General features: G+C 37.7%; 1 protein-coding gene across 3 annotated transcripts in view; it reads left to right on the forward strand.

Moving 5' to 3' along the window:
• The window catches only part of CPNE8 (copine 8), a 276,946-nt gene that overhangs the window by 36,646 nt on the left and 217,379 nt on the right, over nucleotides 1–22,921 (forward strand). For all 3 annotated transcript variants that reach the window (XM_061416467.1, XM_061416469.1, XM_061416468.1), the window contains exons 2-3: nucleotides 19,045–19,085; nucleotides 20,723–20,769. In XM_061416467.1, the coding sequence (XP_061272451.1) occupies nucleotides 19,045–19,085; nucleotides 20,723–20,769 (88 nt within the window). The remainder of the gene's footprint in view (nucleotides 1–19,044; nucleotides 19,086–20,722; nucleotides 20,770–22,921) is intronic.

A 22,921-nucleotide genomic window follows, 5' to 3' on the forward strand; every position in this document is an offset into this window, starting at 1 on the left:
GTTGTGGATTCCTATTGGGATTCTAGACTCTTCAAGATTTCTTTTAGGGTAGGTTTGAAATTGCTGAATTCTTTTAGTTATTGCTTGCCTGAGAATTCTTTTCCTTTGCTTGTATTCTAAATGATAAAATTTTGTGGTAGAGTATCCTAGGTTGAAGGCTTTTCTTTTTCAGGACTTTGACTATATTCTGTGACTCCCATTTGGCCTGAAAAGTTTCTATAGATAAATTAGCTGATAGTCTTATCCTTTTATATAGAGAATGCCCTATATGAGTGGTTTTCTCATGCTTCCTTTAGAATTCTCTACTTTTAGCTTTTGCAATTTTAATTATATGTCTTGGTGTGGGTTTTTGTTGTTGTTGTTGTTGTTCTGGTTTGGGAGCCTCTGTGCTTCCTGGACTTGGATATCTGTTTCCTTCTTTAAGTATGAGAAGTTTTCAGCCATAGTTAATTCATATACATTTTATTCCTTTGTCTCTCTTTCTGGAATCTCTGTTATATGTAGTTTGGTATGTTTTGTATTATTCCATAGATCTTGTATGTTGTTTTGTTTTTACTTTTCTATTTGCTGTTCTGTTTGGGTGATTTCCATTATTCTGTCTTCCAAATCACTTTTGAAAACTTTTGTGTCATTTATTTATAGTTGGCTATTCATTGCTTCCTATCTTAGAAATTGAGGTATCTATTTTTATGTCACTTTTATAATTTTTAATTCCTTGTTAAAATTGCCATTCTTTATATCAATAAACTTTCTCAATTCATTTAGCATTTTTATTACTGACATTTTGAACTCATTGTCTGGTTGACTGATTATCTCTGTTCAATATTTTTTCAGGGGTTTTCTTTTGCTGTTTCAGTTGAGAATAGTTTCTCTGCCTTTTTATTTTATTTAATGTTCTCTGTGAATTCAGAAGAAACAGTTATCTTTTGTGGTCTTAAAATGTGTTTTTATGTAGCAGCATCCCTGAGCAGGCTGTGTGTGTTCAGTGACTTTCATATGATGGGTGGTTTTGATATGGACGCCTGTCATGTCTTTCCTTAGGATGTGCTGGCCACTGTCTGTCACTGCCCTATCAGAGGGGGGTGTTCTCTGTAGCTGTTTGACTAAAAGCCTTGAGGGTGAAGGTGATCAGGTATTATTAATCTTTAGTGTCTGTCCTGTACCAACAGAAAGGATTGCTGAGGCAAGTCCCATGCACTCACCAAGGTCTAATGTGCTACTTATCTAGGCATCTGCAGGTCTTCATCCTTGATCTAATACAAGTCTATGGCATGGAATGGATTGGTCTAGAGCATTTGCTGGACTAGATTTGGATCTTAAAAGTCCAAAAGGACTGATGCTGAAGCTGAAACTCCAATACTTTGGTCACCTGATGCAAAGAACTGTCTCATTGGAAAAGACCCTGATGCTGTGAAAGAATGAAGGCAGGAGGAGAAATTTTTTAAATTCATGAAAAATTTTAAATTCATAGCTGCAGTCACCATTTGCAGTGATTTTGGAGCCTAAAAAAAGAAAATCTCTCACTGTTTGTGTTGTTTCCCCATCTGTTTGTCATGAAGTGATGGGACTAGATGCCATGATACTCGTTTTTTGAATGTTGAGCTTTAAGCCAGCTTTTTCACTCTCCTCTTTCACTTTCATCAAGAGGCTCTTTAGTTCTCTTCACTTTCTGCCATAAGCATAGTGTCATCTGCATATCTGCAGTTATTGATATTTCTCCCAGCAGTCTTGATTCCAGCTTGTGCTTCATCCAGCCAGGCATTTCACATGATGCATTTTGCATATAAGTTAAATAAGCAGGGTGACAATATACAGCCTTGATGTACTCCTTTCCCAATTTGGACCCAGTCCATTGTTCCATGTCCTGTTCTAACTATTGCTTCTTGACCTTCATACAGAATTCTCAGTAGGCAGATAAGGCTGTCTGGTATTCCTATCACTTGAAGAAGTTTCCACAGTTTCTTGTGATCTACACAGTCAAAGGCTTTGGCGTACTGAATAAAGCAGAAGTAGATGTTTTTCTCATAATCTCTTGCTTTTTGTATGATCTAATGGATGTTGGCAACTTGATCTCTGGTTCCTCTGCCTTTTCTAAATCCAGAGTGAACATCTGGAACTTCACAGTTGCGTACTATTGAAGCCTGGCTTTGAGAATTTTGAGCATTACTTTGCTAAGCATGTGAGATGAGTGCAAATGTGCAGTAGTTTGAACATTCTTTGGCATTGCCTTTCTTTGGGATTGGAATGAAAACTGCCATTCTACAGTCCTGTGACCACTGCATGGTTTTCCAAATTTACTGGCATATTGAGTGCAACACTTTCAAAACATCATCTTTTAAGATTTGAAATACCTCAACTGGAATTCCATCACCTCCACTAGCTTTGTTCGTAGTGATGCTTCCTAAGGCCCACTTAACTTCGCATTCCAGGATGTCTGGCTCTAGGAGGGTGATCACACCATTGTAGTTATCTGGGTTGTGAATTTCTTTTTTGTATAGTTCCTCTGTGTATTCTTGCCACCTCTTCTTAATATCTTCTGCTTCCGTTAGGTCCATACCATTTCTGTCCTTTCTTGTGCCCATCTTTGCATGAAATGTTCCCTTGGTATCTCTGATTTTCTTGAAGGGATCTCTCGTCTTTCCCATTCTGTTGTTTTCCTCTATTTCTTTGCACTGATGGCTGAGAAAGGCTTTCTTATCTCTCCTTGCTATTCTTTGGAACTCTGCATTCCAAATGGATATATCTTTCCTTTTCTCACTTGCTTTTAGCTTCTCTTCTTTTCTCAGCTAATTCTAAGGCCTCCTCAGACAACCATTTTGCCTTTTTGCATTTGTTTTTCTTGGGGGTGGTGTCGATCACTGCCTCCTGTTCAATGTCAGGAACCTCCGTCCATAGTTCTTCAGGCACTCTGTCTATCAGATCTAATCCCTTGAATCTATTTGTCACTTCCACTGTGACAAATTAGTGCTTTGTGTTTTTTTAGGTCTTGGACATAGAGTATTTGCTTGACAAATGCTTGCAAAATTGCATTGAAGTTTAAATGGAATCGCTATTTTCCTATTAGAGAAAAAGAAGCCTCAGATGTCGCTTTTAGGGGCTAATTGGCTGTTCAGTCTTGGTATGCCACTTAAGAATAAAAACTCTAACAGTCAAGAAAACTGTAATATTCATCTTGGCCACTCCACACAGTTCTGTGCTAATATCTATATGAGAAGCTATCTTAAAATTGGCAGGTGGCTTGTTGAGCCTAAAATCAGAGTAAGCAAGGTTGTCCAATGAGGTAACTGGCTATTGTCATCAAGGGAAGGTCGCTATATGCATTGGTCTGTTTTAAGAGACTAGTATCAGTGATGATTGAATAATAAAGGGAAAAGTCAGGGAAGCTTTTCTCCTGGATGCTGCTGGAAAGATATTACTAAACTCTTGCTTATCTTTTCCTATTTCAGGCTTCATGCAAAATATGCTCTTGCATTAACCTAGTATTTCTTCATACAGGTTAGAGTTTAATTCATTGGGCTTCAGCTTTAGTTGTGCTGTTTCAATCATACTCTTAAGTCCAGGCATTTTAATTGCAATTTGAGATGAGTGGTTACTGGAACAACTCATGCGATTCACAGATCAAAGTTTTGATTAGGTTATTTCTTCAGGTAAGTTTTCTAACTCACACACTCTATTTTTCCATAATTTCTTTTCAGGAGTTTGTTCTCTTCCTTGGTTTATCTACATCAAGATTTATAGAATAGAAGGGGCTGTTCAAGATTTTAACTTAATGTTCAGTTCAACTTCACATTATAAAATTGTAGGCATAATATTAAAGGCATCCTAACTCAAGCAAATGACAACACCATGGAGGGAAGTGTATTTAGCCTTCCTATATAAGAGCTGATGAGGAGTGGTGTGTGCGTGTGTGTGTGTGTGTGTGTGTTATTTTTTCTTAAGAACTGTTTTATGTAGAAAAAATAATATTTTTCTGCAAGTAAATACAGTTATGTTTGGCTTCCTATCCTAGTTCTTTTTGTTCATTGCATAGGTGGCATCTCTCTTCTCATTAGTCTATAAACAATATTGTATGTATACTCTTTTGACATAACCAACAGGTATAAGATGAAACCTTTCCTTTCACATTTCCAACACTTGTAGGAAAACAGGTGTTTCTCTCAGACTTCTCCAGACAATGTAGCATTTTGTAAAGTTGAGAGAAACTGGGTTCCAAAAGTTGACTTCTTTGGAATATTTCATACAAGGCTGTGTGCTCTTATTCATTTACTCAATTTCTTTGAGCCTCAACTTAGTTTCTATTACTTTTTTTCTTTTTTAATAAAATAGCCATTGGAATAATACTTCTTGTTTAACTTAATGTGGGTGTTTTGCATCTATATTAGGGAGAAAAAAATTGTTGCATTTTTGTCATCAATCCAAACTTTGTGATTCATTTTGATAATCACTGGTCTTTTGCAGTGTGTATAGCATTTAAGAATATTTGTCTTTTCCAAACTTTAAAAATCATACAGTTCAATTAGTTCAGTCACTCAGTCATGTCCGACTCTTTGTGACCCCATGGACTGCAACCCGCCAACCTCTCTGTCCATCACAAATACCAGAGTTTACCCAAACTCATGTCTATTGAGTCGGTGATGCCATCCAACCATCTCATCCTCTGTCATCCCTTTCTCCTCCCGCCCTCAATCTTTCCGAGCATCAGGGTCTTTTCCAATGAGTCAGCTCTTTGCATCCGGTGGAAATGTATTGGAGTTTCAGCTTCAACATCAGTCCTTCCAATGAACACCCAGGACTGATCTTTACAATGGACTGATTGGAGCTGCTTGTAGTCCAAGGGACGCTCAAGAGTCTTCTCCAGCACCACAGTTCAAAAGCATCATTCTTTGGTGCTCAGGTTTTTTTATAATCCAACTCTCACATCCATACACAACTACGGGAAAAACCATAGCTTTGACTACATGGACCTTTGTTGGCAGTGAAGTCTCTGCTTTTTAATATGCTGTCTAGGTTGGTCATAGCTTTTCTTCCAGGAGCAAGCATCTTTTTATTTCATGGCTGCAGTCACCATCTCCAGTGATATTGGAGCCCAAAAAATAAAGTCAGCCACTGTTTCCACTGTTTCCCCATCTATTTGCCATGAACTGATGGGACTGGATGCCATGATCTTAGTTTTCTGAATGTTGAGCTTTTAGCCAACTTTTTCACCCTCCTCTTTCACTTTCATCAAGAGGCTCTTTAGTTCTTCACTTTCTGCCATAAGGGTGGTGTCATCTGCATATCTGAGGTTATGGATATTTTTCCCAGCAATCTTGATTCCAGCTTGTGGTTCCTCCAGCCCAGTGTTTCTCATGATGTACTCTGCATTTAAGTTAAATAAGCATGATGACAATATATAGCCTTGACGTACTCCTTTTCCTATCTGGAACCAGTCTGTTGTTCCATGTCCAATTCTAATTGTTGCTTCCTGACCTGCGTACAGATTTCTCAAGAGGCAGGTCTGGTGGTCTGGTATTCCCATCTCTTTCAGAATTTTCCAGTTTATTGTGATCCACACAGTCAAAGACTTTGACATAGTCAATAAAGCAGAAACAGATGTTTTTCAGGAACTCTCTTGCTTTTTCGATGATGCAATGGATGTTGGCAATTTGATTTCTGGTTCCTCTGCCTTTTCTAAAATCAGCTTGAACATCTGGAATTTCATGGTTCACGAATTGCTGAAGCCTGGCTTGGAGAATTTTGAGCATTACTTTACTAGCGTGTGAGATGACTGCAATTGTGTGGTAGTTTGAGCATTCTTTGGCATTGCCTTTCTTTGGGAGTGGGATGAACACTGACCTTTTCCACTGCTGAGTTTTCCAAATTTGCTGGTATATTGAGTGCAGCACTTTCACAGCATCATCTTTCAGGATTTGAAATAGCTCAACTGGAATTCCATCACCTCCACTAGCTTTGTTGGTAGTGATAGTTCTAAAGCCCACTTGACTTCACATTCCAGGATGTCTGGCTCTAGGTGAGTGATCACACCATCATGATTATCTGGGTTGTGAAGATCTTTTTTGTACAGTTCTTCTGTGCATTCTTGCCACCTCTTCTTAATATCTTCTGCTTCTGTTAGGTCCCTACCATTTCTGTCCTTTATTGAGCCCATCTTTGCATGAAATGTTCCCTTGGTATCTCTAGTTTTCCTGAAGAGATAACTAGTCTTTCCCATTCTATTATTTTCCTCTATTTCTTTGCACTGATCACTGAATAAGGCTCTCCTTTCTCTCCTTGCTAGTCTTTGGAACTCTGCATTCCAAATGGGTATATCTTTCCTTTTCTCCTTTGCTTTTCACTTCTTTTCACAGCTATTTATAAGGCCTCCTCAGACAGCCATTTTGGTTTTTTTGCTTTTCTTTTTCTTGGGGATGATCTTGCTCCTTATCTCCTGTACAATGTCATGAACCACCATCCATAGTTCATCAAGCATTCTGTGTATCAGATCTAGTTCCTTAAATCTATTTCTCACTTCCAGTGTATAATCATAAGGGATTTGATTTAGGTCATACCTGAAAGGTCTAGTGGTTTTCCCCACTTTCTTCAAGTTAAGTCTGAATTTGGCAATAAGGAATTCATGATCTGAGCCACAGTCAGTTCCCAGTCTGGTTTTTGCTGACTGTATAGAGCTTCTCCATGTATGGCTGCAAAGAATATAATCAGTCTAATTTCATTGTTTGCCATCTGGTGATGTCCACGTGTAGAGTCTTCTCTTGTGTTGTTGAAAGAGGGTGTTTGCTATGACCAGTGCATTCTCTTGGCAAAACTCTATTAGCCTTTACCCTTCTTCATTCTGTACTCCAAGGCCAAATTTGCCTGTTACTTCAGGTGTTTCTTGACTTCCTACTTTTGCTTTCCAGTCCCCTATAATGAAAAGGACATCTTTTTTGGGTGTTAGTTCTAGAAGGTCTTGTAGGTCTTCATAGAACCGTTCAACTTCAGCTCCTTCAGTGTTACTGTTTGGGGAATAGACTTGGATTACCATGATATTGAATGGTTTCCCTTGGAAATAAACAGAGATCATTCTGTTGTTTTTGAGATTGCATCCAAGTCCTGAGTTTTGGACTCTTTTGTTGACTAAGATGGCTACTCCATTTCTTCTGAGGTATTCTTGCCCACAGTGTAGATATAATGGTCATCTGAGTTACATTCATCCATTCCAGTCCATTTTAGTTTGCTGATTCCTAAAATGTCCTTTTTCACTCTTTTTTTTTTTTTAATTTAACTTTATTTTTATTTTATTTTTTAACTTTACAATATTGTATTGGTTTTGCCATATATCAACATGAATCCACCACAGATATACACGTGTTCCCCATCCTGAACCCTCTTCCTTCCTCCCTCCCCGTACCATCCCTCTGGGTCATCCCAGTGCACCAGCCCCAAGCATCCAGTATCGTGCATCAAACCTGGACTGGCGACTCGTTTCATATATGATATTATACATATTTCAATGCCATTCTCCCAAATCATCCCACCCTCTCCCTCTCCCACAGAGTCCAAAAGACTGTGTCTCTTTTGCTGTCTCGTACACAGGTTATTGTTACCATCTTTCTAAATTCCATATATATGCATTAGTATACTGTATTGGTGTTTTTCTTTCTGGCTTACTTCACTCTGTATAATAGGCTCCAGTTTCATCCACCTCATTAGAACTGATTCAAATGTATTCTTTTTAATGGCTGAGTAATACTTCATTGTGTATATGTACCACAGCTTTCTTATCCATTCATCTATTGATGGACATCTAGGTTGCTTCCATGTCCTGGCTATTATAAACAGTGCTGCGATGAACACTGGGGTACACGTGTCTCTTTCCTTCTGGTTTCCTCAGTGTGTATGCCCAGCAGTGGGATTGCTGGGTCATAAGGCAGTTCTATTTCCAGTTTTTTAAGGAATCTCCACACTGTTCTCCATAGTGGCTGTACTAGTTCGCATTCCCACTAACAGTGTAAGAAAGTTCCCTTTTCTCCACACCCTCTCCAACATTTATTGCTTGTAGACTTTTGGATCACAGCCATTCTGACTGGTGTGAAATGGTACCTCATAGTGGTTTTGATTTGCATTTCTCTGATAATGAGTGATGTTGAGCATCTTTTCATGTGTTTGTTAGCCATCTGTATGTCTTCTTTGGAGAAATGTCTATTTAGTTCTTTGGCTCATTTTTTGATTGGGTCGTTTATTTTTCTGGAGTTGAGCTGTAGGAGTTGCTCGTATATTTTTGAGATTAGCTGTTTGTCAGTTGCTTCATTTGCTATTATTTTCTCCCATTCTGAAGGCTGTCTTTTCACCTTGCTTATAGTTTCCTTTGTTGTGCAGAAGCTTTTAAGTTTAATTAGGTCCCATTTGTTTATTTTTGCTTTTATTTCCAATATTCTGGGAGGTGGGTCATAGAGGATCCTGCTGTGCTGTATGTCGGAGAGTGTTTTGCCTGTTTTCCTCTAGGAGTTTTATAGTTTCTGGTCTTACGTTTGGATCTTTAATCCATTTTGAGTTTATTTTTGTGTATGGTGTTAAAAAGTGTTCTAGTTTCATTCTTTTACGAGTGGTTGACCAGTTTTCTCTTGCCATCTCCTGTTTGACCACTTCCAATTTGCCTTGATTCATGGACCTAACATTTCAGGTTCCTATACAGTATTACTCTTTATAGAATCATCCCTTGCTTCTATCACCAGTCACATCCACAACTTGGTGTTGTTTTTGCTTGGGCTCCATCCGTTCATTCTTACTGGAATTATTTCTCCACTGATCTCCAGTAGCATATTGAGCACCTACCGACCTGGGGAGTTAATCTTTCAGTGTCCTATCTTTATGGCTTTTCAGTGTTCATGGGGTTCTCAAGGCAAGAATACTGAAGTGGCTTTCTATTCCCTTCTCCAGTGCACCACATTTTGTCAGAACTCTCCATCATGACCTGGCCGTCTTGAGTGGCCCTACATGGCATGGCTTAGTTTCACTGAGTTAGACAAGGCTGTGGTCCATGTGATCAGATCATGGTTTCAGTCTGTCTGCCCTCTGATGTACTCTTTCAGCACCTACTATCTTACTGGAGTTTCTCTTACTTTGGACTTGGGGTATCTCTTAACGGCTGCTCCAGCAAAGGGCAGCCACTTCTCCTTACCTTGGTTGTGGGGTATCTCCTCTCCACCGTTCTCCTGACCTTGGATGTGGGGTATCTCCTCTTGGCCGCTTGCCACTCCAGCACTGCGCAGCCACCTCTCGCCAATCCAGCCCCTCGTAGCCACTGCATAAATTAATCTTTGGGGAATTAAATCTAGTCAGAAGTAGCCTGTTCCATGTTGTTCATATGATCAATGTATAGCTGAAATTTATTATCAAAGAGCAATGAGAAATTCAAACTGCAAAGTTTAGGGACTAAGTTATGAAGAGTTTATGGAGTTTTTTTTCTCATATTATAAAGGATCTAAATTTTTTGTTTGTTTTTGACCTTACCACTATATGTTATGGATCCTAATGGCTAAAAGAAATAATGTTCAAATAAAGTTTATGATTAAGAATATTTATCTTTATCGTTGTTAGAAATCCATGATAACCCTGTGTACGAGACAGCAAAAGAGACACTGATGTATAGAACAGTCTTATGGACTCTATGGGAGAGGGAGAGGGTGGGAAGATTTGGGAGAATGGCATTGAAACATGTAAAATATCATGTATGAAACGAGATGCCAGTCCAGGTTCGATGCACGGTACTGGATGCTTGGGGCTAGTGCACTGGGACGACCCAGAGGGAGGGTATGGGGAGGGAGGAGGGAGGAGGGTTCAGGATGGGGAACACATGTATACCTGTGGCGGATTCATTTTGATATTTGGCAAAACTAATACAATTATGTAAAGTTTAAAAATAAAATAAAATAAAAAAAAGAAATCCATTATTTTCTGTTTGTGGTTAAAATTTTTTTTTCTAATTTTATTTTATTTTTAAACTTTACATAATTGTATTAGTTTTGCCAAATATCAAAATGAATCCGCCACAGGTATACATGTGTTCCCCATCCTAGACCCTCCTCCCTCCTCCCTCCCCATACCATCCCTCTGGGCCGTCCCAGTGCACCAGCCCCAAGCATCCAGCATCGTGCATCGAACCTGGACTGGCAACTCGTTTCCTACATGATATTTTACATGTTTCAATGCCACTCTCCCAAATCTTCCCACCCTCTGTTTTTCCTTCTGGCTTACTTCACTCTGTATAATAGGCTCCAGTTTCATCTACCTCATTAGAACTGATTCAAATGTATTCTTTTTAATGGCTGAGTAATACTCCATTGTGTATATGTACCACAGCTTTCTTATCCATTCATCTGCTGATGGACATCTAGGTTGCTTCCATGTCCTGGCTATTATAAACAGTGCTGCGATGAACACTGGGGTACACGTGTCTCTTTCCCTTCTGGTTTCCTCAGTGTGTATGCCCAGCAGTGGGATTGCTGGGTCATAAGGCAGTTCTATTTCCAGTTTTTTAAGGAATCTCCACACTGTTCTCCATAGTGGCTGTACTAGTTTGCATTCCCACCAACAGTGTAAGAAAGTTCCCTTTTCTCCACACCCTCTCCAGCATTTATTATTTGTAGACTTTTGGATCACAGCCATTCTGACTGGTGTGAAATGGTACCTCATAGTGGTTTTGATTTGCATTTCTCTGATAATGAGTGATGATGAGCATCTTTTCATGTGTTTGTTAGCCATCTGTATGTCTTCTTTGGAGAAATGTCTATTTAGTTCTTTGGCCCATTTTTTGATTGGGTCGTTTATTTTTCTGGAGTTGAGCTGTAGGAGTTGCTTGTATATTTTTGAGATTAGCTGTTTGTCGGTTGCTTCATTTGCTATTATTTTCTCCCATTCTGAAGGCTGTCTTTTCACCTTGCTAATAGTTTCCTTTGATGTGCAGAAGCTTTTAAGGTTAATTAGGTCCCATTTGTTTATTTTTGCTTTTATTTCCAATATTCTGGGAGGTGGGTCATAGAGGATCCTGCTGTGATGTATGTCAGAGAGTGTTTTGCCTATGTTCTCCTCCAGGAGTTTTATAGTTTCTGGTCTTACGTTGAGATCTTTAATCCATTTTGAGTTTATTTTTGTGTATGGTGTTAGAAAGTGATCTAGTTTCATTCTTTTACAAGTGGTTGACCAGTTTTCCCAGCCCCACTTGTTAAAGAGATTGTCTTTAATCCATTGTATATTCTTGCCTCCTTTGTCAAAGATAAGGTGTCCATATGTGCGTGGATTTATCTCTGGGCTTTCTATTTTATTCCATTGATCTATATTTCTGTCTTTGTGCCAGTACCATACTGTCTTGATAACTGTGGCTTTGTAGTAGAGCCTGAAGTCAGGTAGGTTGATTCCTCCAGTTCCATTCTTCTTTCTCAAGATCGCTTTGGCTATTCGAGGTTTTTTGTTTTTCCATACAAATTGTGAAATTATTTGTTCTAGCTCTGTCAAGAATACTGTTGGTAGCTTGATAGGGATTGCATTGAATCTATAAATTGCTTTGGGTAGTATACTCATTTTCACCATATTGATTCTTCCAATCCATGAACATGGTATATTTCTCCATCTATTAGTGTCCTCTTTGATTTCTTTCACCAGTGTTTTATAGTTTTCTATATATAGGTCTTTAGTTTCTTTAGGTAGATATATTCCTAAGTATTTTATTCTTTCCACTGCAATGGTGAATGGAATTGTTTCCTTAATTTCTCTTTCTGTTTTCTTTTATACATTATTAGTGTATAGGAATGCAAGGGATTTCTGTGTGTTGATTTTATATCCTGCAACTTTACTATAGTCATTGATTATTTATAGTAATTTTCTGGTGGAATCTTTAGGGTTTTCTATGTAGAGGATCATGTCATCTGCAAATAGTGACAGTTTTACTTCTTCTTTTCCAATTTGGATTCCTTTTATTTCTTTTTCTGCTCTGATTGCTGTGGCCAAAACTTCCAAAACTATGTTGAATAGTAATGGTGAAAGTGGGCACCCTTGTCTTGTTCCTGACTTTAGAGGAAATGCTTTCAATTTTTCACCATTGAGGATAATGTTTGCTGTGGGTTTGTCATATATAGCTTTTATTATGTTGAGGTATGTTCCTTCTATTCCTGCTTTCTGGAGAGTTTTTATCATAAATGGATGTTGAATTTTGTCAAAGGCTTTCTCTGCATCTATTGAGATAATCATATGGTTTTTATTTTTCAATTTGTTAATGTGGTGTATTACATTGATTGATTTGCGGATATTGAAGAATCCTTGCATCCCTGGGATAAAGCCCACTTGATCATGGTGTATGATCTTTTTAATGTGTTGTTGGATTCTGATTGCTAGAATTTTGTTAAGGATTTTTGCATCTATGTTCATCAGTGATATTGGCCTGTAGTTTTCTTTTTTTGTGGGATCTTTGTCAGGTTTTGGTATTAGGGTGATGGTGGCCTCATAGAATGAGTTTGGAAGTTTACCTTCCTCTGCAATTTTCTGGAAGAGTTTGAGCAGGATAGGTGTTAGCTCTTCTCTAAATTTTTGGTAGAATTCAGCTGTGAAGCCGTCTGGACCGGGGCTTTTGTTTGCTGGAAGATTTTTGATTACAGTTTCAATTTCCGTGCTTGTGATGGGTCTGTTAAGATTTTCTATTTCTTCCTGGTCCAGTTTTGGAAAGTTGTACTTTTCTAAGAATTTGTCCATTTCTTCCACGTTGTCCATTTTATTGGCATATAATTGTTGATAGTAGTCTCTTATGATCCTTTGTATTTCTGTGTTGTCTGTTGTGATCTCTCCATTTTCGTTTCTAATTTTGTTGATTTGATTTTTCTCCCTTTGTTTCTTGATGAGTCTGGCTAATGGTTTGTCAATTTTATTTATCCTTTCAAAGAACCAGCTTTTGGTTTTGTTGATTTTTGCTATGGTCTCTTTTGTTTCTTTTGCATTTATTTCTGCTCTAATTTTTAAGATTTCTTTCCTTCTACTAACCCTGGGGTTCTTCATTTCTTCCTTTTCTAGTTGCTTTAGGTGTAGAGTTAGGTTATTTATTTGACTTTTTTCTTGTTTCTTGAGGTGTGCCTGTATTGCTATGAACTTTCCCCTTAGGACTGCTTTTACCGTGTCCCACAGGTTTTGGGTTGTTGTGTTTTCATTTTCATTCGTTTCTATGCAAATTTTGATTTCTTTTTTGATTTCTTCTGTGATTTGTTGGTTATTCAGCAGCGTGTTGTTCAGCCTCCATATGTTGGAATTTTTAATAGTTTTTCTCCTGTAATTGAGATCTAATCTTACTGCATTGTTGTCAGAAAAAATGCTTGGAATGATTTCTATTTTTTTGAATTTACCAAGGCTAGCTTTATGGCCCAGGATGTGATCTGTCCTGGAGAAGGTTCCATGTGCGCTTGAGAAAAAGGTGAAATTCATTATTTTGGGATGAAATGTCCTATAGATATCAATTAGGTCTAACTGGTCTATTGTATCATTTAAAGTTTGTGTTTCCTTGTTAATTTTCTGTTTAGTTGATCTATCCATAGGTGTGAGTGGGGTATTAAAGTCTCCCACTATTATTGTGTTATTGTTAATTTCTCCTTTCATACTTGTTAGCATTTGTCTTACGTACTGTGGTGCTCCCGTGTTGGGTGCATATATATTTATAATTGTTATATCTTCTTCTTGGATTGATCCTTTGATCATTATGTAGTGACCTTCTTTGTCTCTTTTCACAGCCTTTGTTTTAAAGTCTATTTTATCTGATATGAGTATTGCTACTCCTGCTTTTTCTTTTGGTCCCTATTTGCATGGAAAATCTTTTTCCAGCCCTTCACTTTCAGTCTGTATGTGTCCCCTGTTTTGAGGTGGGTCTCTTGTAGACAACATATGTAGGGGTCTTGTTTTTGTATCCATTCAGCCAGTTTTTGTCTTTTGGTTGGGGCATTCAACTCATTTACGTTTAAGGTAATTACTGATAAGTATGATCCTGTTGCCATTTACTTTATTGTTTTGGGTTCGAGTTTATACACCATTTTTGTGTTTCCTGTCTAGAGAATATCCTTTAGTATTTGTTGGAGAGCTGGTTTGGTGGTGCAGAATTCTCTCAGCTTTTGCTTGTCTGAAAAGCTTTTGATTTCTCCTTCATACTTGAATGAGATCCTTGCTGGGTACAATAATCTAGGCTGTAGGTTATTTTCTTTCATCATTTTAAGTATGTCTTGCCATTCCCTCCTGGCTTGAAGAGTTTCTATTGAAAGATCAGCTGTTATCCTTATGGGGATTTCCTTGTGTGTTATTTGTTGTTTTTCCCTTGCTGCTTTTAATATTTGTTCTTTGTGTTTGATCTTTGTTAATTTGATTAATATGTGTCTTGGGGTGTTTCTCCTTGGGTTTATTTGTTTGGGACTCTCTGGGTTTCTTGGACTTGGGTGATTATTTCCTTCCCCATTTTAGGGAAGTTTTCCACTATTATCTCCTCAAGTATTTTCTCATGGTCTTTCTTTTTGTCTTCTTCTTCTGGAACCCCTATGATTCGAATGTTGTAGCGTTTAATATTGTCCTGGAGGTCTCTGAGATTGTCCTCATTTCTTTTAATTCGTTTTTCTTTTATCCTCTCTGATTCATTTATTTCTACCATTCTATCTTCTGATTCACTACTCCTATCTTCTGCCTCTGTTATTCTACTATTTGTTGCTTCCAGAGTGTTTTTAATTTCATTTATTGCATTATTCATTATATATTGACTCTTTTTTATTTCTTCTAGGTCCTTGTTAAACCTTTCTTGCATCTTCTCAATCCTTGTCTCCAGGCTATTTATCTGTGATTCCATTTTAGTTTCAAGATTTTGGATCAATTTCACTCATTATTCGGAATTCTTTATCAGGTAGATTCCCTATCTCTTCCTCTTTGGTTTGGTTTGGTGGGCATTTATCCTGTTCCTTTATCTGCTGAGTATTCCTCTGTCTCTTCATCTTGTTTAAATTGCTGAGTTTGGGGTGTCCTTTCTGTATTCTGGCAGTTTGTGGAGTTCTCTTTATTGTGGCGTTTCCTCACTGTGTGTGGGTTTGTACAGGTGGCTTGTCAAGGTTTCCTGGTTAGGGAAGCTTGTGTCGGTGTTCTGGTGGGTGGAGCTGTATTTCTTCTCTCTGGAGTGCAATGAAATGTCCAGTAATGAGTTATGAGATGTCTATAGTTTTGGGGTGACTTTGGGCAGCCTGTATCTTGAAGCTCAGGGCTGTGTTCTTTTGTTGCTGGAGAATTTGCTTGGTATGTCTTGCCCTGGAACTTATTGGCCCTTGTGTGGTGCTTGGTTTCAGTGTCGGTATGGAGGCATTTGATGAGCTCCTGTCAATTAATGTTCCTTGGAGTCAGGAGTTCCCTGGATTCAGGGTTTGGACTTAAGTCTCCTGCTTCCGGTTATCGGTCTTATTTTTACAGTAGTTTCAAAACTTCTTCTTCTATACAGCACCATTGATAAAACATCTACATTAAAGATGAAAAGTTTCTCTACAGTGAGGGTCACTCAGAGAGGTTCACAGGGTTACATGGAGAAGAGAAGAGGGAGGAGGGAGTTAGAGGTGACCCAAATGAGATGAGGTGAATCAATAGTGGAGAGAGTGGGCTAGCCAGTAGTCACTTCCTTATGTGCACTTCACAACTGGACCACTCAGAGATGTTCATGGGGTTATACAGAGAAGAGAAGAAGGAGGAAGGTAACAGAGGTGGCCAGAAGGATAAAAGGGGGAATGAAAAGGAGGGAGACAGATCCAGCCAGTAATCAGTTCCCTAAGTGTTCTCCACCGTCTGGAACACACAGAAATTCACAGAGTTGGGTAGAGTAGAGAGGGGTTAGGGAGGAGACACAGGCGACCTGGTGGAGAAAAAGGAGAGTCCAAATGGAGAGAGAGCAGTCAAGCCAGTAATCTCGCTCTCTAGTGAAAAATGGGTCCTGAAGATTGGGTCCTTAAAGGTACAAAATTGGTAACAAATACATAAAAGCAAAAATTAAAAATCTAAAGTAGAGTTTGGAATTTCAAAAATATGATGTTAAAGAAAAGAAGGAAAAGAAAGAGAGAAAAAACGAACAAACAAAAACAAACAAGGTCGCAAAAATTATAAAGAAAGTACAGGTACAAAATTGATAACTAATACCAGAAAGCAAAAATTAAAAATCTAGAGTAGAGTTTGGAATTTCAAAAATACGATGTTAAAGAAAAGAAGAAGGAAAAGAACGAGAGAAAAAACGAACAAACAAAAACAAACAAGGTCGCGAAAATTATAAAGAAAGTACAGGTACAAAATTGATAACTAATACCAGAAAGCAAAAATTAAAAATCTAGAGTAGAGTTTGGAATTTCAAAAATACAATGTTAAAAAAAAAAAAAAGAAGAAGAAGAAGAAGAAAAATAAAGAGAGAAAACAAACAAATACAAACAATGTCACAAAAATTATAAGGAAAATACAGGTACAAAATTGATATCAAATACCAAAAAGCATAAATTAAAAATCTAGAGTAAAGTTTGGAATTTCAGATATACAATGTTATATAAAAGAAGAAGAGAAAGAAACAGAGAAGAAGAAGAAGGAAAAAAAAAGTCACAGAAATTATATAAAAAAAAACTATAGGTACAAAATTGATAACATATACCAAAAAGTGAAAATTAAAAATCTAGAGTAGAGTTTGGAATTTCAAAAATACAATGTTAAAGAAAAGAAGAAAAAAACAAACAAACAAAAAAAAAACAAGGTCAAAAAATTATAAAATATATATATATGAAGTTTGCTGAAGAAGAAAAAAATAGGGTCTTTTTTTTTTTTTTTGCAAAGTAATAGGTTATAAAAGTGAAAATTAAAGGAACAATAGAGGACTTAAAAAAAAATTTTTTTAATTAAAAAAAAAAAGAAAGAATGATCATAAAAATAATAAAAATATATCTAGGACTTTTTTCTTTTTTTTTTTTTGTGGGTGTTGTGGGTTCAGTTCATTTTTGGCTAGTTCCTTGGTCAGATTTATATTTCTCAAGATCTATAGGCCCCTTCCTATGTAGTCCGTAGTAACCACAGGGTTTTGATCTATTGCCTGTAGCTTCCAAGGCGTTTCCCTCTGTTATATCTTCTGTTTGCTAGTCTCTTCAGTATCTGGTTTCCGCCCTGACACAAAGGGCACGGTGGAGGACACTTTTTTTTTTTTTTTTTAGGTTTACTTGTTCAGTCGAGCTGTGGGGAGGGAGGGAGGGATGCTGCAAACAAATAACACTGGCGTGGGCTCGCAGTGCCTCAGCCACCCTGGGTCTGCCCCCGCTCACGGCGCGTGTAGCCTCCCTGTCCATACTGCTCAGACTCTAGGTTGTTCCGCCGGGAACAATCCGAGGCCGGCCCTGGGCTGCATGCACCTCCCAGGTCCAAGCCGCTCAGGTTCAGGCACTCAGGTAGTCCTCAGAGGCGCAGACTCAGTTGGGCCTGCGTTTTGTGCTCTTCCCAGGTCCGAGCAGCTCAGGTGATGAGGAGTTTGGCGAGCACCAATGCTGCGACTTATCGCCTCCCCGCCACTCGGTTATCTGGGTGTAAAACCGGCGCACCTTCTCAGGCAGATGTTGACCATCCAGACCCCCAAGAAGTTTTAGTTATCAAAGAAGCCTGCTTACAGTTTTATAGATAATGTCTCTCTGGGGCTGCGATTGCCCCCTTCCGGCTCTGGCTGCCTGTCACCGGAGGGGGAAGGTCTGCAGCCGGCTATCTCTGTTCAGTCCTTTGTTCCTTGCGCGGGCCTGGCGGTCTTAGGTTTCGGCGCTGGCTTTACCGTAGGGCTCGCAATCTGCGAGTTTTAATTGTTTATTTATTTTTCTCCCTGTTATGTTGCCCTCTGTGCTTCCAAAGCTCGGCACAGATTCGGCAGTGAGGTTTCCTGGTGTTTGGAAACTTCTCTCTTTTTAAGATTCCCTTCCCGGGACGGAACTCCGTCACTCCCTCTTTTGTCTCTTTTTTTTTGTCTTTAATATTTTTTCCTACCTCCTTTCGAAGAGTTGGGTTGCGTTTCTGGGTGCCTGATGTCCTCTGCCGGCATTCAGAAGTTGTTTTGTGGAATTTACTCGACGTTTAAATGCTCTTTTGATGAATTTGTGGGGGAGAAAGTGTTCTCCCCGTCCTACTCCTCCGCCATCTTGGCTCCTCAGTCGTGGTTAGAAATTGTATGGGTTTTTTTTTAAGATAAGTAAGGTACTAGAATCACATTATTTTCATTTATATGTGTATAACACAGTTTTTGAGTTCTAAGCTCCCTGCAATATTTGTACTGTCTCTCCTTGATTTTTATGATCTCTGAAAGAAAGAGCTGAATTACATTTTTTAAGGACACTTAATGAGCAAAACTAGACACAGGGAAAACTAGAAAATTTCCACTTAAGTGGAGCACTTCCTTTATAAATATATAACAAAGTATATTCTCAAATGGAAAATTTTTAAAATGTTATTGTTTTTTCAGTCACTGCTGAAGTCATAGTGTCTGCTTAAGGGACAAGTGGATTATTTTAATTTGATTTCTGACTAGTGGTCTTTGAAACTACAGTTCCAAATACAAACATTTCTGATAGTTTCTTTTCTTTTTGAGAATATTTGAAGATGTAGTCTGATTTTCTTTTTTTTTTTTTTTTTTGGTGTGTGCTGTTCTGTTGATTGTATTTTCTCAGTGTATCATGATTCCATGGAAAGAGTAATTTTTAAAAACCTGGAATATGAAAGTGTATCAGGTTGATATGAAAAAAAGCATTTCAAATATTAAGCATGGTACTGATAAATGCACATGGGTGGTACTCTTGGTAGAAAAATAGGACAGGGTAAACATGAGATTTTTATTGTAAGTATTAAATATAAAAATGTAAAATAGCTTTTATAAATCATTACCAGTTAGTGGAGGATGAATATCCAGCACAAATTTAAATTTTAGAACTTGTAAGTCATTACATTACATTTATATGTTTATACATTTATATAAATATTTTGATATTACATTTATCTAGTATTTTCTTTTTTCTTCAACAGAAATCTTCTGGACAGAGACACGTTTTCTAAATCTGATCCAAGTAAGTATTTAACTTGCTTTTTGAAATAGTCTATTCAGGAGGAGAAGGGGGCAACAGAGGGTGAGATGGTTCAATGGCATCACTGACACAATGGACATGAGTTTGAGCAAACTCTGGGCGATAGTGGAAAAAAAAAGGAAGCTTGGTGTGCTGTGGTTCATGGGGTCAAGAGTTGGACACGACTTAGCAACTGAACAACAACTTATTTTACTTACTTGATTTTGTAAAAAGTTGTATGAAAATTATAATTTTTACTTAAATATTGTCTTAAAGACTAGAAAGTAAGGAGGAATATGGTCTCAGGCCCTGCATTCTTATCTACGTGGGCAGTACTCTGGCTAAAGAGAGGGAATTGCTTAGCACTTAGAGACTAAGAAGAAAACGCAAATGACTCCAACGCAGGACAATTCATTTTGAAATTAAAACCTCGTTGTAAAGCCATATGGTAGAAATTATATTTGAAAGACAGCTGTAATGGGCCATAATTCTAAGTGATCAAGTCACAGAGTAACAATTTTCCTTTTTTTGTGAATAAAGGAAGTATATAAAGTCATGTATAACCAAGTGAATTATATAACATCTTGAATGAGTTGAATTTTTTTATTACTAATTACATATATATTGAAAACTGGAGATGAATTGTACAATGAAAGCCAATTTTAATTAGAAAACAATAGAAATAATGTATAAGTCAAAAAAAGAAGTTGATATCTAGTTGCTCTCCATCTGTACAAATGTATGAAACTGTGTGGTTTAATGATGGGAGAGAGGTGTTTTCAGTTGATGAAAGAATTCTTGAGATTGTCACTGGAGAAAAGGCATTACAATTGTGAGTATTTAAAGTTCCCAGGACTCATTAGTAAGTGAATGGGCTATTTTTATCCCTTAATCTTTACTCTAGACTCTTAATCTACTCTTTTTGGACTTGTTTGTGGTTGATAGGATTTCTTGTTTACAAACATTGAGGATAGGAGTTGCAGATATTAAGTTTAGCATTTGATTTGGTGCAGATTTTCCTTCCTATGATGCTTCTGAGGATTTTAAGCATCCTAGGAAGAGCGTGACCTATGACTGGTAACATACTGAAATACTTCAAAACTGTTTGCGTGTGTGTTAGTTGCTCAGTTGTATCCGACTCTTTGAGACCCCATGGACTGTAGCCCACCAGGCTCTTCCATCCATGGAATTTTCCAGGCCAGAGAACTGGAGTGGGTTGCCATTCCCTTCAATAGGGGATTTTCCTAACCTAGGAACTGAACCCTGGTCTCCTACACTGCAGGCAGATTCTTTACCAGCTGAGCCCACAGAGAATTCACAAAACTGTTTTACCTTAGTTTTAAAAAAAAATCATCTACATTTGTAGCATAATGTAATTGAAGACGTTAGCAAATAACTATTATATTTTTGTGCCAAGACCTATACATGTTAAGATCTAAAGACCTGTTATAGTTTTTTTGCTTATTTACAAAAATTTTAATCATGTGATGATTTATTAGCAATTTTCCTGCCAGAGTAAGGTGAGGTATTAAGAACTAATTTTAACATACCTGTTGGACAGCTGAAAAATAAATTGGGTTTGTTCACTTGATATTTATGAAAAATGTTTAGATATATTTATTTTTTTCATCTTTTTATAGTTTGTGTCTTATATGTACAAGGAGTTGGAAATAAAGAATGGAGAGAGGTAAGAATTGGAATTTTAAAAATATGATTTTTATGCTGTAAGACATGGCATAAGTTACAATGTAATCAAGATGATACTTTCTTGTTTTTGGCTATTTTAAGTCATCTTCAACCCAAAGATTGAATTTCTTTTTAATTTTATTTCATTTTAATTTGATGAAAGCAATTTTGTTTTGTTTTATTTTATTTAACTTTACAATATTGTATTGGTTTTGCCATATATCAAAATGAATCTGCCACAGGTATACATGTGTTCCCCATCCTGAACCCTCCTCCCTCCTCCCTCCCCATACCATCCCTCTGGGTCATCCCAGTGCACCAGCCCCAAGCATCCAGTATCGTGCATCGAACCCGGACTGGTGACTCATTTCATATATGATATCATACATACTTCAATGCCATGTGTTTTGTTTTTAATAGTCTTCAATGTTTAGCTCATTTATGATCTTTCTGTGAAATAATCTAGCCTTGATTTGTGTTCTCCTCAGTCTTACATAAATTTAGTGTGATCCAATTCTTACACAGTTGAAGTGTGGGTTCAGTCTCACTTTTTGAGGTCAACTGCTGATTTTATAAAATATTGCTTTAAAGGATTTTAAGTCTGGTGATTGATATCAATTATCTGCCCTTTGACAGGTAGTAACTTGTTATTTGAAAATAAAGTAGAAACTCAGTTCCCTATTGCTGTTGCTGCTGCTAAGTTGCTTTAGTCGTGTCTGACTCTGTGCGACCCCATAGACAGCAGCCCACCAGGCTCCCCCATCCCTGGGATTCTCCAGGCAAGGACACTGGAGTGGGTTGCCATTTCCTTCTCCAATGCATGAAAGTGAAAAGTGAAAGTGAAGTTTCTCAGTCGTGTCTGACTTTTAGCAACCCCATGGACTGCAGCCTACCAGGCTCCTCCGTCCATGGTATTTTCCAAGCAAGAGTACTGGAGTGGGGTGCCATTGCCTTCTCCTATTAGGTTGGTGCAAAAGTAACTGCAGTTTTGTATTGTTGAAATTGGCCATTTGATATTGGAATACATTCAAAATAAAGGTTATGTCATGCATCATTATAATGGGCATTTCTCTATTTTTTTGCTAATGACTTATTGCTTGGTGTAATATTATTACTTGTTTATTTTATATTTATTTTAAACCATGTAAGTGATGTTAGACAAATTGCAAATTCGGGCAATTTTCTTATTTGAGTACAAAATGGGTTGTAAAGCAGCTCACAACATGAACAATGCATTTGGCCTGGGAATTGTTAACAAATGTACAATGCAGTGGTGGTTCAAGGAGTTCTGCAGAGGAGGCAAGAGTCTTGAAGTTGAGAAGTGTAATCACTGGCTATCGGAAGTTGAGAACAACCAATTGACAGCCATCATCGAAGCAGATCCTCTTACAACTAAATGAGAAGTTGCCCAAGAACTTAACATCAACCATTCTATGGTCATTTGGCATTTGAAGCAAATTGGAAAGGTGAAAAAGCCTGATACATTTATCATGCCTCATGAGCTGACCAGAAATCAAAACAAGCATTTTTGAAGTGATGTCTTATTTTACACAATAATAATGAGGCATTTCTTAACTGGATTGTGATCTGTGACAAAAACTGGATATTTTTGTGATGACTGGCAATGACCAGCTCAGTGCTTGGACGAGAAGAAGCTCTATAGCACTTTCCAAAACCAAACTTATACCAAAAAAAATCTCATGGTCTGCTGCTGGTCTCATCCACTACAGCTTTCTGAATCCCGGTGAAATCATTACATCTAAGAAGTATGCTCAGCAAATTGATGAAATGCATTAAAAACTATAACACCTGCAACTGGCACTGGTCAACAGAAAATATCCAATTCTTCTCCATGGCAAACCTGACGGCATGTTGCACAACCAAAGCTTCAAAAGTTGAACAAATTAGGATATGAAGTTTTACCTCATCCACCATATTTGCCTAACCTCTCACCAACCACCACTTATTCAAGCATCTCTATAATATTTTGCAGGGAAAACACTTCCACAACCAGCAGGATATAGAAAATTCTTTTCAAGAATTTGTCAAATCCTAAAACATGGATTTTTATGCTACAGGAATAAGCAAACTTATTTCTCATTGGCAAAAATGTGTTGTAATGGTTCCTATTTTGATTAATAATGGTATATTTG

This window comes from Bos javanicus, chromosome 5 (assembly GCF_032452875.1).
Source record: "Bos javanicus breed banteng chromosome 5, ARS-OSU_banteng_1.0, whole genome shotgun sequence".
Classification (NCBI taxonomy): Eukaryota; Metazoa; Chordata; class Mammalia; order Artiodactyla; family Bovidae; genus Bos; species Bos javanicus.